This window comes from Tauraco erythrolophus, chromosome 4 (genome assembly GCF_009769465.1).
Source record: "Tauraco erythrolophus isolate bTauEry1 chromosome 4, bTauEry1.pri, whole genome shotgun sequence".
Lineage (NCBI taxonomy): Eukaryota > Metazoa > Chordata > Aves > Musophagiformes > Musophagidae > Tauraco > Tauraco erythrolophus.
In genome coordinates this window covers 72,002,632-72,016,956 of record NC_141468.1, presented here as the reverse complement: position 1 = coordinate 72,016,956, position 14,325 = coordinate 72,002,632, and the positions used below count along the sequence as shown (strand labels likewise).

At 39.4% G+C, this 14,325-nt stretch overlaps 1 protein-coding gene across 1 annotated transcript in view; it reads left to right on the top strand.

Annotated features, from left to right (window-relative positions):
* VWF (von Willebrand factor) overlaps positions 1-14,325 on the top strand; it is a 139,293-nt gene that overhangs the window by 57,182 nt on the left and 67,786 nt on the right. The window contains exons 20-27 of the mRNA XM_086610754.1: positions 1,764-1,902; positions 3,610-3,744; positions 6,833-6,979; positions 7,643-7,783; positions 9,427-9,546; positions 10,162-10,318; positions 10,878-11,036; positions 11,916-12,051. Coding sequence (XP_086466880.1) covers positions 1,764-1,902; positions 3,610-3,744; positions 6,833-6,979; positions 7,643-7,783; positions 9,427-9,546; positions 10,162-10,318; positions 10,878-11,036; positions 11,916-12,051 — 1,134 coding nt within the window. The remainder of the gene's footprint in view (positions 1-1,763; positions 1,903-3,609; positions 3,745-6,832; positions 6,980-7,642; positions 7,784-9,426; positions 9,547-10,161; positions 10,319-10,877; positions 11,037-11,915; positions 12,052-14,325) is intronic.

Here is a 14,325-nt window from a genome sequence, read left to right as displayed (position 1 = left end):
TGTGTCTGATTGCTCTTCAGAATTCCCCTCCTCCTCAGAATTCCCCTCCTCCTCAGAATTCCCCTCCTCCTCAGAATTCCCCTCCTCCTCAGAAAACAAGGCAGCATGTTGTTTTGCTCTACATGTCAGGATATCCCCTTTTTTTTTTTTTTTCCCTTCAATATTCTGTGCTTGTGAGGAAGTCTAGGAGGTGTCCTCAACAACATTACTTGCAAAGTATACAGGCAGGGAACCACTGGTGTATCTCCTTTCATGATCAGGTGCCTTGTGACAACTACTGTCACATAACCTGAGATCTAGCTTGGAGTCCTATTTGTATGGCACCAAACTTGAATTCTGGCAGACATTCTGGTTCGGTCACCACAGGAGGCCTCAGGGAACTGCATCACACTGTAGGACCTTCCTCAGAAGGTGTGTGTGTGTTTATGTGTACCTATGTACAGAAGAAGAAATATTTCTATCCATATGTGTGTTCTTGTCAGACTGTGAGGTAATGTCTCCAATTGCTAGGTCAGATTAACTATCATGAAGAGTGAATTTAATTTCGGAACAGAAACACCTCTCTGGAGAAGGGTGGTATTACACTGAAGTGTTTAATCTGAACAAAAGCCACTGGGTAGACTGAATTATAGTCCTGGTTACTTGGTCCCAAAAGTTGGTCACTAGAGTAAACGCATGTCCTTTGGCATCAGTTAGATATTAAATTTACTGCTATGTTTGCTTTCAATGAGGAAAAGAGGACGCTACTGCAAATAAAAACAGAGTTGCTGATGTTATACTTCATATTTAACCTGTAGTGGTCCTTAGAGGGTAATCAATCTGTTTTTCTAAAAGGAACTTCTGAGCAGAGCAGGATATCGATTAGACTTCAATTATAGACTCCTTATATCTATAAGGAAGAATTTTTTTACAATGAGGGTGGTGAAACACTAGAACGTGTTGCCCAGAGGAGTTGTGGCTTCCCCATCCCTGGAACTGTTCAAGGCCAGGATGGATGAGGCTTTGAGCAACCTGATCTAGTGGAAGGTGTCCCTGCCTGTGGCAGGGGAGTTGGAACTAGATGAGCTTTAAGGTCCCTTCCAACCCAAAATATTCTATGATTCTATGATCCAAAATAGTATTATGAAATGTTCTATCAGGGTCTGTCCAGGACTCTCTGTAATAGGGAAGCTCAAAAAGCATATACTCTTATATGCAGCTTGTAAGAAAAAAGGAAGCATATTCCTTATTCACTTAATATGTTAATGTACTATTTGGATTTATGCACCTAATGTAAACATAGGCTAATTTATGTTAATGAGAGAGATTGTAATCTGCTGCACAGTAGTATAATATAGTTATGGAGTAATGTAGTCTCTCTCTAGAGAAGGATTTCAGCAGCCCAGGCATGGAGCCCTCTGAGATACTTTCTCAAGGCCAAATGAAGAGAGGATCTGCTGGAGATATACCTAAGGACGAACAGCAGCACAGAAAACTGCGGAGGTACCTCACAGAGCTATGGTTGATGCCTGGGTTAAGACACACAGGGAGCAATGCTCCTGTTTGATCTGCAGGAGGTTGCTTCCTGATCCAGGCCCAGAAAAAAGAGCAGAACAAAGCACGTCAGTAGCTTGTCACCACTTGTGTGTCCTTTGGAGAGTAGTCATGAGCTCCTGGAGGCAGAAACTTTTGCTCTTTGGCCTTGCCTAAAGTACCTTGCATTCTCTTGCTGATTGTATACATTGGAAATAATAACTGTCACTGACTCGTTTTCTCTGTTACAGTGTGTGCCGTGGTCGAAAGTGGGAATGCACCAAAAATTTGTGTGATGGCACCTGCACTGTGATTGGTACAGCTCATTATTTGACATTTGATGGATTGAAATACAAGTTCCCAGGAAACTGTCAATATGTATTAGTTCAGGTAAGAACATGTCAAACACCAAAGCTGTCTGATAATATATAAGGTGTTTCACACCAGGAGAGAAGTCCAACATTTGGATAAATTACAGTAAAATATTCTTAATTACTAAGAATTATACAGATGTATGGTAGAGGAGAGCAGAGCTTATTAATGACTCCAAAGATGCCTTGAGAACTTGGAAGATTGCATTGTGTTCTGTAGAAATGAGTTAGGTTGTCATGTGTCTTGCTGGCAGTCATGAAACGTGATAGGAGCATGGTACAGAGAGGAGCTGTCTGAATCTCATCTCTTACAAGGAATTGTAGATACCTATAAGTCATTCTTTCCTCATTCTCTAGTAGCCTCTTTATACTGTAGCAATGGCTACTGTCTCACTGAGTAAGACAAGAAGTGCTTGGTGAACCTTCTCTAAATGCATCCGGAGCATGGACTCTGCTCGATCACTTCAGCAAAGTCACTGGCCTGTTCAATGTATCAGCCTATTTAGAGTACATTGACGATATCCATTTTCTTTGAAGCAAAAAGGAGACGTGGATAAAGGCATAGTACACTCATATCAACCTGCAGTTCGTGGGAGTGGCCAGAATTTTAGAGTTAAATAAGATTAAGACTTATCTACAGATGCAAAGAATTGTGTCTTAAAAAATGTGTGTGCAAAAGAAGAACAATTTCTCTGAAAATTCGGTCTAACTCAAGATGGATCCACTGCCAATTGATAAAGACAGTCGTCTGCAGTTAGAAAGTGACATATTTCTTGGGTGGGCCAGTATTTTCCCCAGAGACCCTTTTCATGAAGTAGATTCCTCCTTGCAGTTCTTAGGCAGGAAAGTGTGATCAACCTGTTTCTGGCTAGGTCTCTGAAATATGCCTCCACCTTGATGCCAGCTGGATTACCTTAGAAGACTGATTGCTCTGATACTAGTAAGAGCTCTGTGTAAAGGTCTTATGGGCCTTAAATAACACACAGTACTAAAAAACCACTTAAAATGAAAATGAGATCTCTTTTCCTCAGGTGACAAACACAGAACTACAGACAGGGTCTTTTTCTTAAAAGATGTGTACTGAAAAAAAATACCCCAAAAACCTAAAAGGCCTGATAGTCATGAGTAAACATACAGATGTAGTACTAACTCTCTGTACATCTCAGAAATATTTTACTTAAAAGAAAATCAATAGATTAAACTACGTAATTGCTCCCCAAGAAATAGGAGCAATTGTAATGATTATTCATGAACACATTGGAAAGCATGGACATCAAACATTTTGCTCAAAACTATTCAGCAAGTTTCTTTCTAACCCTTCTTTTTAATCTAATCTTCTAGTTTTATATTTTTATTTTATCATTAAAGCTACAGAGTCTTGTTTTCACTGTTAAATCAATTAATATCTGTATATTAAGATGTACATCGTGTCCATTGTACAGATACTGTAATAGCATGGATTCTCACTTCCAAAGAGTACCCTGCAAAATATGCATGTGTGTGTGTCACTGTCAGAGTGTACCTCATTCTTTATGGAGTGGACCACGTGAATATCAATGCTAAGCACAAAATAAATTAATATGGGAACAGTTGGCATGCCAACATATATCCTACTGGCCACAGATTACACAGGGTATTATTCGAGGCTTCCTTTTTCTCCGTAGATCTGTGTCTGTTTTTCAAATGTTCCACATTAATGACTCATTCATTTATTTTCATCTGGTAGGATTTCTGCAAGGATGACTCTGGGACATTCCGGATACTAATTTCAAATGAAGGCTGTGGCTTCACTGGAGAAAAGTGCACCAAAAGGGTCATCATTCTGTACGAAAATGGAGAAATAGAGTTGTTTAATGGAAACGTACGTACGCTTCTCTTTATTTCCCTTTTTAGGGGAAAAGAATTTCAGGTTGTTTAGTAAAATGAGGCATGAATGACCTCATGCTCAGTGTTTATTGAAAATTAGATCATAAAATGAACATATTAGCAGAATTATGGTTATCTATTTTTCTTCCAGAGGTATAATGCCGTTTTGGTATTTCTGGTTGATTCCAATTAATTTATCTCTGATAAGACTGCTATTCAATGCAAGCTCATAGGAGGAATGCCCTTTCTAAACACGGGAAGTCTAAGTCTCTTTCAAGCAAGGTTAAGTGTAAGGAAGAGCTGAGAAGTGACTGTCCCATGACTAGTAAAACTTCAGGCCTAATTTAGCCATCTGAAGGACTGAGAGCACAGGAAAAAAGTCGTGGCTGAAATAAGTTGATACTGCAGAAGCAAGTATCACTATTCTTTCCCCTGTTAAATTGTCAGATGGAAAATCCAGATGACTGAATTATTCATTTCCCCCCCGCCTTTCCTACCAACAAGCACTAAAGAATTGACCAAGAATCACTTCCACCTCCCATGTCCCTCCATGGCAGGAAGCAAGCATTCCAAAGGGCAGAGTTCAGCTCTTTGCCTTGGGCACTGTAACAATTAAGACTGTCTGTGTGTTCAAACATTACAGATCTACAGTGGATTATGGTGTCTCAGTTGCTGTTTTCAGAAGTACTGTGCTCTGAACTGGCATCTGGACCAGAGATTTTCAAAAATGTTCCCAGGGAAATGTGAAACCACTCTGCATTTGCCTTGTTTTGGTTTAACAGAAAAAGCGGAATCAGGTTTTGCGTAGCCTGCAAATTGCCTGCAAATTGCTGCGTGCTACTGATGCTTGACAGGAACATGGCCATTATTGATAGTATCTGTGCAGTGCATCTTGACAGCATAAGGTCTGTGTAGGCTTTTGCTTCCTGGAGGAATGGACATAGGACATATTGGTTGCCCAAACAATTCTTTATTTCTACTGCTAAAGAATCCCCTACTTGGGTGAGGGTGAGAGTGAATAGCAGTGCAGGGATCAGTCCATAGAGCCAAGCTTCATGTGAAAAGTTCTTTAGGGAGCATATTTTCAGAAGAGCTGTGATTCTGTTTGAACACCTGAATAAGGGCCAGAAAAGGCAGGAGGTGATTAGGTATGCAGCGACTCCAGCAACAGAAGGTGTTTGATTCCTGAGAGAGTATGTCCTTGTAGGAGCTAGGTCTGTATCACAAGACAGTCCACACGACCTTGACTGATTTTTAGCTGTCTTTCTAAAGAGTTTAAGGCTCAGTGTGATATCTAGAGAAGATTTTCTTAGAAATAACAGCAACCAAAGGAGAGATGAAAGAAAAACATCTGCTATGAAGACTCTTAAGCAAATTCTCATGCAGTGATGACTTCTTACATGCTTTTCCACAAGAATCCTTAGAAGCAATCAGGAGAATCAAGTATTTTTTTGCCATTAAAATGTTTCCAAGCACCATTGTTTTAGGATGATATTGTTTTGAGGTCAGCTTCTAGTTTTAAGTAAATGCAGGCTTAATTGAAGTATCAGCATGTTACAGTTCTGCCTCACATTAAATAAAATAATTATTCTGAAATCATTTTTGCTCTTCTGAAACAAATAAGTCTGCCAGTTTGCAAGGTCAGAAGTTCATGACTTCATGTTTGGGCAAAAAGCCTCCATAAACATAGAAATTCTGTAATTTGTCAACCTCCCAGCTCAGCTTTGTCCTCCTCTGTTTTTTGTCCCAGTTTGGAAAGAGAAACCACTATATTTAGAAGATAAGTGACCAAGTATGACTAGACTGTGTAGTAATACATTGGGCATATGTGAAGATGAAAAAGGTTCCAGTTCCTAAAATACCTTTTAACATATTCTTCCCTAGAGACATTGAAGACCTTCTTTAGGAGATCCTTGGAGAATGTGAACTGTCTTCTCTGGGGATAAATGTTTCTGATAATAACCCAGAGATGAAGAGAATTGAATTACGATGCTGAGCTTTTACTGAATTGAGCAAGAAAGAATAGTGGGATAAGGAAATATTTTTCCCTCAGACTAGGGAGTGGGCGAATGGTTTATAGGCTCTTCTTTCTCCCTTACTTTAATCGCTATTTGTACTGATTGAAAGTTTTCATCTGCCTCTTCCAGAATTTAGCAGTTTTCAGTTAATGCATTAGTGGTGCTTAAAGTAACAGCCATGCCAGACCTTTCTCTCCAAATGTGGTTAATAATCCTATTAGAGTTTCCATTGAAAGAGGATTATGGTGTGAAAGAAAGCATTTTAAATTAATCTCTTAAGTTCTTAATAGCTGGAGGCAGTGAATTTGCAGCCAGATGGAAAGCGAAAGAGTCACACAGGGGAAGTGGAAGTGATGGAAAAATTAAGACACTAAGAGGAATCTCTCAGGACTTTTCCTGTTGGAAAGAAAATCCTTCCCGACTTCAGAATCAGGCTCTGGTCCTTCAGAGATCTGCAATGCATGTGGTTCTCTCAGTTCACATTACAGTTAAACCTAACCCGCCTTTTGTCACTACCTGCCTCAAGAGCACAGAATTGTTAGTTTCCTAAAAAGATGAAATACAAATAAAATGTAATTGTTCAGTGAACCATTCACCGAGCCCTAAACTGATCATTAGTTGGGTGTACCCTGCCCTGTTTATCAGCCCTCCTGCTGTTTAGCAGTCATTGCTTTGTGTGTCAGCGTTTGTGGCGAGTGCATGTTATACCTGGGGAGCACAAGAGACACTACCTAATTCGAAATTATAGAAATGTGATGAGATTGAAATACCATACTGATATCTCAATTTGCTGTTCAGGAGTGTTGTTTGTAATGGAATAATTTATCCACAGCAACTTTTCAGGGTAGAGACCAGCCTGTAATCAGTCTCTTACCCATACCTTGCTCACAGTTCTGCAGGTGCTCCAGAGCATCTGTATAGTGTATGGGAACTGTCTGTTCTGTGGAGAACAGTGTGCTTGAAAATAGCTGTTAACCTATGAGCACACCTCCCACTGGGAATGTGACCTGCATGAAATAGTAATTAGAGACACGGTTGATAGCACAATGTACCTTTCTTGTTCAGGTAGACATCAAGGTACCTCCTAAAGATGACAGTGATTTAGAAGTCCTGAAGTCTGGCCGTTATTACATCATTTTACTGGGCAAAAGCATCAGTGTGACCTGGGATCTGGCCATGGGAGTCTCAGTTATCTTAAAGGGCAATTTCAAAGTAAGTGTTTTTTGCTTTGCTTCTTATTCTGACTAAAGAATGCACTTACCCTGTCTCTAGGGAATAGCTTTTTTTTTTTTTGCTTCTTTATGCAGACATGCTGATAGGTTTCCATAGAGTATTAGGCACTTACTTGAAAATGAAGAGATTTTTTTTTTTTATAATATTGTACAGTTGCTTTCTTTCCTGGTAGCTCAACTGTAAGAGGTAAATTCTGAATCTTTGGAGATGAGCTATGGCAGAAAGGATGAATGCTGTGATGTCTCAGAATAACTATGCCTTGAGAGATTTCTTCTGTGCTCAAGAAGTGCAGTATAAGGAGCCAGGTTTACTAGTGATGGTGATAGGACAATCATCTGTGGGAATAAAATAGGATTGTAGGGACATACTCCAAATAGAGTCAACAGGCACCACCGATCAGAGTTGTCGTCTTGAAGGACTCCAGGAAGCAAGACAATATGACCCTACTTTCAGCAAAGCAGAAGAAGAATACGAGCTAAACTTTCTCTATGAGAGACTATGTCTATTTTAGTGAACTTGGCAAGGCCAGGGATAATCAGTTTTTAAGCCATTAAAGTACCAGGGTAAAAAGACTTCTTAACAAAACCCTAAACCAGTCTACAGATATAAGATTTATGTATTTTGTGTTTCTTTCCCTGCAAGGATCAAGTGTGTGGTCTGTGTGGAAATTTTGATGGAATCGAAAACAATGATTTGACCAGCAGCAATGAACATCTTGAAGTAGATCCAGTTGACTTTGGGAATTCTTGGAAAGTTAATCCATACTGTGCTGATGTTGAAAAGGTGATTGTGAATGAACTGTGAGAACTAATTTATATGGGCTACAGTATCACCCAAGAGTGGGCAAAGAGGTTTGAAATGATAATAAATAGAAATTAACATCTTCCCCCATATTTTTTCCAAATAATATTCTTTCCTGAAATCTGATAAAATATCAATTAATTCATTTATGGCCTCTGTGCTGCCTGGCTTCAGATGAATGTTAAAATGGCCAATCTATATGGTAAAAGCTGTTCATAGAGTTTGCCAGCCCAGGTGCTTGAAATCCAGTTATATCTGGAAATCTCATTTTAAAGCTTAATCTAAAAAAAATAACCATGATTTTCAGACAGGGGGAGTTCAGATAAAAAATTCGTATTTCCCTGTCCAAACATCTATATCCCAAATCTTTGTCCATTTATGCACAACTGAATGCACAAATTAATTTATTTTCTTATGTTTCTTGATCTTTTTTAAAGAGCATTCAGTTAGTATTTTCAGGTTGGAGGGACTTGAACAGAAAAAGCAAGGGACAGGAGGGGATGTAAGATCTTACTGCCATGTTATCACTGCTTCTGAATTTTGAGGAGGTTGCCTGCTCTCAGAAAGGGTTATCTATGTCCTGGTCCGGGAGTTTGGGTGATTTCATGGGTTACTAGTTAAGCTACACCTAAGAGTATACTTTCTCTTTTCCAAATACAGAGTTTTGAAAGAATGACATTGAATAATGAATGTGTCTTGACCTGACAAATAATTATGGCCAAAAGTGTTTCCAAACCAAAAAGTGAGAGGAAATAACTTGAAGAGAACTTGTTTTGACATGTGTAAAAGTGAAATGTTTAATTCAGATGATGCTTTTAAGGCTGAAAACTTTCTTTTGAAAATTTGTCTGGATTTTCAGAGAGAGAGGGGGGAAAAAAAGGCCTTTTTTAGATCCTTCCTTAAAAGATTTAAATTATCAGAAAATAAACCAAAGAATTTATTTTGATCACATGAAGTCTTTTGGTTTAGTTTGATAAACTATGTGCAAGTGTGACATAGCCACAGTATTACCTTGCTGAATGTCACTTTTTTAAATATGACTTGATTGGAGCACAGAAGAAGTCACAATAATGAGGAGTGAGACCACAGGGTAAGACTGAGAAGGAGCAGCTCCTTGTTTCAGTATAATAGACACAGGACAGAACCTGCAGACTGTCTCTGTGATAAATGCCGTGTCAATACTTGTGCTCCTTCATCTTAGATAAATTAAACGGGAGAGGCGGAGACTACTGAACCATTCTTATTCAGCAGTGGCCTTGGATATTGTCTGCTGGAGACTGATCATATTTGTGAGCCTCATGGGCCTTTTGTAGAGCTGTGAACGACTGTTTTTCAGGGTGGGTGTTTGGTACAGTGAGACTTACTGTCATCGAAATCTCTGTGTTAAAACTGCAGTATACAAGTAAGAGGTAGGGAAAATGTAGGAGGTGACCTGCTCTACTCCGAGTTCTGCCATGGCAGGATTTGTGCCTGTCATACAACAGGTTGGAACTTTACTCAAAGAAACAATTTCCTTTGTCATGAAAAATATCTAGTGCTAGTGAGTCTCTTACTCCAATTTGAAGAGTTCTGAGGTCCTGAAGGCAAGGCTAATGCAATGTGTGCTTGTCTCTTACAATATTAAGCCCAACCGGGAACAGACCTTGGTGTCTCCACTGTGTAATGGAAACATAGTGAAGCAAGTGATGGTAGAAACATCGTGCAGCATTTTGTCCGGGGATCTCTTTGAAGAATGCAAAAAACTTGTGAGTATTGTGTCATGTGTTTCACATTCTTCGATTCTGCATGATCTGTGCTGACACTGATTGCAGCTGAGGGGAAAAATATGATTGTGCTGACAGCACACAGGACTTGGAGGAGGCTGACTAATTGGCGTTCTCAGCTCTGACCCTGTCCTGTAGCTGATGCTTCATGGGAAAATGCCAGATGGCACCTGCTAGGAAGCTATAGAATAACTTCTGCTTGAGGGAAATTTTACTCTAAAGCCCAGAGACTGGCACATGAAGTCAAGCACAAGGGTTGAGATTTGAGAGGAGGGGGAGCTGAGCTACTGTAATGTCGTTTGTACCGCATTCTACCCAAGCTGCTGCGCAAGAGGGTGTGGGGACAGGGCTCGAAAACATATAAAGTTACTCCATATGGGGAATATTAAGAGACAATAAATTTCAGTGTCTATAACAACTTAGAGAACATGGCCTGATTTGAGTCCTTGCTGACATCAGCAGAAGGATCTACACTGAACTATTTGGCACTTCAAATCTTGGTGAATGGAGCTGGCAAACCACCTAAAGGTTAAATGTGTCTAGAAGGAGATGGGGGGAATCAGCCAGTGTAATGTAACTCGTATTTCTCTTTTGTAGGTGAATCCTGAGCCCTACGTAGATATTTGCATGTATGACACTTGTGCTTGCGAATCTATTGGGGACTGTGCTTGCTTCTGTGATGCTATAGCAGCCTATGCACATGCCTGTGCACAAAAAGGTGTTGCTGTCCACTGGAGATCACCAGCTCTGTGCCGTAAGTACAGGGTAGATGAGGAAGAATTGGATGAAAATGTTCAAGTTTTGAATCAGTAAGCTGTTGGCTCAGATAGACTGTTCTCATCCAGCTCTGCTCCAGAGAAGGTCACTTTAATGGGTCTAGGCTAGTAGCTTATGGTGACATTTCTTCTCCTTTTTCTATTTATGTTCAGAGCCATACCTGGAAAAAACATTTCCTCAATAATGGGATATAACAGTCCATGGTACAAACAAACGTAGAGAAAGAAGTAGTTTCTGTAGATTTTCTTTTCTTAAATTAAAATTTAAAGTTAATTTTTTTTCGCAATTGTTTTTATCAAAACCAAGTATCTCTAATCTAGACCAAGTACTTCATTATGTGAAAATAAATTTAAATGTGAAGAAGTGGCCTGCCCTAAAGATAGTGAAATAAATATATTTTTATTTAAAGATGGAGATCTCTCTTTTTCTATGTGTATGTCATCCACTTTGTACCAAGTTAGGCGCCATAGTTCTGAGAAGCATGGGGAATACCCTCTGGTTCAATTTTTTTTGTCTCTGATTCTTTCACTCTGTAGCACAAAGCTGTGAGGACCTGAATAAATACGAATTAGATTATCAATGTGAATGGCGATATAATAGCTGTGGACCCGCTTGTCCTATAACATGCCAGCACCCACAGCCTTTGGAGTGCCCTCTGCAGTGTGTGGAAGGATGCCATGTACACTGTCCTGCAGGTAAGCCCATCTTTTGCTTTAAGCAGTTACCTTTTTCTGCTCTACCCCTGGTACTCATAGGTATTGCTGTAGAGTCTCTTTTTTTTTTTTTTTTTTTAACCCTCTAAGTGTTTCTTTTGCATGAAAGTCCAGAAATGTTCACAGATTTATAAGACTGGAGATGGCAAAAGACTTAGATGTAGCAGTTAATTCCTTAACAGGCTTAGTGATTTGTTTTCACCGCAATTTCTTACTGCATAAGGAGGACAGTGGTTAGAAATCCTGGTTTGAGTTTGTGAAATAAGCACAGTGTGTGGAGGGCATGAAAGTGGTGCCTAGAACAGGAGAATGAAACACTGCCAGCAAGAATGAGAGGTGATGGAAATGGGGAAAGAATGAAAGATGAGCAGGATCCAAAAGGAGAGTGAAAACTCAAATGAATAAATAGCTCCTAAGGGCAGAATGAGAAGACGTGAAGGCAAAGAAAGTAGGTGTTTTAAGACCAAAAATAGCTATTTTGGGCCCTGATATCTCTGATCAGAGTGAGGCAGGGGATACTGGGAGAAATCAAAAATATACATGTAAAAAGTAAAATGTCGTTTTCTCCTATCATCTTAAATGCTTTTGTTCTGAAAATATATTCACCTTCTGTATGATACTAGCAGTTGCAGGTTATACACTGGCTAAAGTACTTCCAATATCTAAATAAAAGAGGTTATGAAGGAAATAAACACCTCTCTGTGTCAAACTGGCAGTGACCATAACACAGGCAGAGTATTCAGAAATGTTGAGCCCGACTCAGAAGCCCGGTAATGTTTCCTGTAGCAGAGTAAATGCAATGATTAGTTTTGCAACTCATGAAAATTGGCGTCTTTATACAACTGTGCTATTTTGAAACAGGGAAAATTCTTGATGAACTGTCCCTGGATTGTGTCAGTCCAGAAGACTGTCCTGTGTGTGCAATTGGAGATGTCAAGATCTCACATGGAAGGAGAACAGTTTTGAACAGAGATGATCCACAGAACTGTCAGTCTTGGTATGATGGGTTTATGCAGTGAAATGTGTGGGTTTATGCAGCCTCTTGAATAAGATGAAGGGAGAGAGATGAAGCACACACATGTGAATAAGTTTTTGGACTTAACTTTAAATACACCACTGAAGATGAAGCTCGGACATCTTTTATGTCAATATCCCTTCGCATACAATCTGAAACCAAAATTTTTCAGTGATGATTGGGATTATAGGTTGTCAGTTGAATTTAAGCAGGTGAAATTGATAAATTCCTTTCAAAAAAGTCCTTCTCCCATGCATAGGTGGCCCCTCTGGCTTCAGATGTTCCAGTTCTTTTTGTGTACGGTGTGATTCGACATCAGTAAAGCCATCAGACTCTTTCCTTCTGCCATTACTAAAAAGATTGTATGTATAGTGCAAGATCTGAATGTGCACTCAGTCTAGAACTTGCTGAGATGATCAGCAGTTGGAACTGTGTACGATTTTTGAAAAACCAATTGCCTCAACATTTAAAGATGATATCCTGTGGCCTGATCCTGCATGCATATGCTTCCAAGTATGATTAAATTAATGGCAGGGTGCGCAATGCTGTGTGCCATGCAGGATTAGGGCTTGCAGTTGCAACGTAGCAGAGACTGATTTTCATTCTGTATACTGCCCAGTGGCATATTATGCCAAGGCCTATAGTATCTGAAAGTTTGGCATTCTTTGGATGTCTAGACCCTTGATGAACACTTTCACTAGCCACTCATAACACTGTGAATACAGAAGAGTTTTCCGTCTTGTAATTTGACCATATTTAATAGAAACTGAGTTGTACAACTGCAGCAGCTATTAGCCCAGACTAACACCTTAGCTCCAAATGCTCTGAACCTCAGAAACTCTGAATGGGTATGAACTTTGAATTCCTGGCCTCTTGCCGGGGCTAGCATACGTCTGTGTTATTAACCCAGGTCATGAGACTGTTAAGCTGATCAATTGATTATTTTATTTTTTTGAACAGTATACATAAAGAGCCTTGAATTCCATCAAAAGGTCAAAAAAGAGTCTTCAGAAATGAGTCTCAGTTCCCTAATTTTTGTAATTCTTAATAATAATTTATCTTAAATGTTGATACACTGGCTGCTGCTCACAAAAGATTTCAGAACATTAGGAAAACTTTCCTCACTAGGGAAACATCCTTTTCCATAGCTGTCACCTAATTTAGATGCCTACACCATCTGTACAAACAATAGAAAATATTGCACAAAAATGAATTTTATAGCAAATATCCAAAGGAAATTGGAAACTAGAAGAGGCTTGTTCATATTAGGATTAAAATAATAAATCTTCTGTTGCTATACATTAATGCCAAAAGTAGCTGTGCATTCTTCAATTAGGAAGAGACTAAAAGCAGCTTGAAAAGAACATACCACCGGGAGAACTTAAACGAAGGTGCCACGTGTAAAGTGAAGTCTTTTCCTAGAAAATGGCACCTTCTTCCAGTATTGACTTGTTTAGTTTGTATGTCCTGGGTTTTCTCTGGCAGTGAAAACAAGCGCTTTTTGGTCCCTGCTCTTCCATAAACTTTTCCTATTCTGTTTATTGGACTGTCCAGTAAGACAAGGAACATACATTCACCAAGTCTATACCGCTCTGTGCACGAGTACAGTCATGCTCTTTGCACTGATAAGTGAAGTAAAGAGAATCGTACAACCAGGAATTAGAAGGGCAGAAATGCTAAAGCCTTGCTAAAAATAGAAAGAGATGAATTATAAACAAGTTCCTAAAAGTTGGAGGATGGCAGAGGTGAAAAATCTCATGGTGGTACAGAAGGATGGGTAGTGGAAAAGGCAGAGATGGGGGAAAATGAAAAACGGGAGCTGAGATGGAAAGGGGAAGAGAAAAATGTACTAATGGATGTAAGTAGAAATGTTGAGGGGAGACAAATAGGACTAAAAAGAGATAAGAGCTATAGATGAAGTACAGAATTTGATGTGAGAAAGGCTGAAACAGCGAACATGGTAAATAAGAGGAAGATAACAGAGGAGACACAGAAAAGTAGAGGAAGAACATGTTCCAAAACTGTATTCCAAACAAAATGAAGTCAGGAAAAAGAAAAGGAAAGTAATACACTTTGGAAGTAGAAAAAAGGCTGTTGATTATTTTCACTAAGGTTAAAATCTAGGTAAACCTAGCCTCCTCGGAAAGTCTACACAGTCATATCAGAGCTAAAAGCGTCTTTCCTACTCTTTGTGTTAGCTGCCTCCAGTTTGCCTCATGTTTTTCCTCCTTGTGAAGCAAACCAGATCTACCAGTT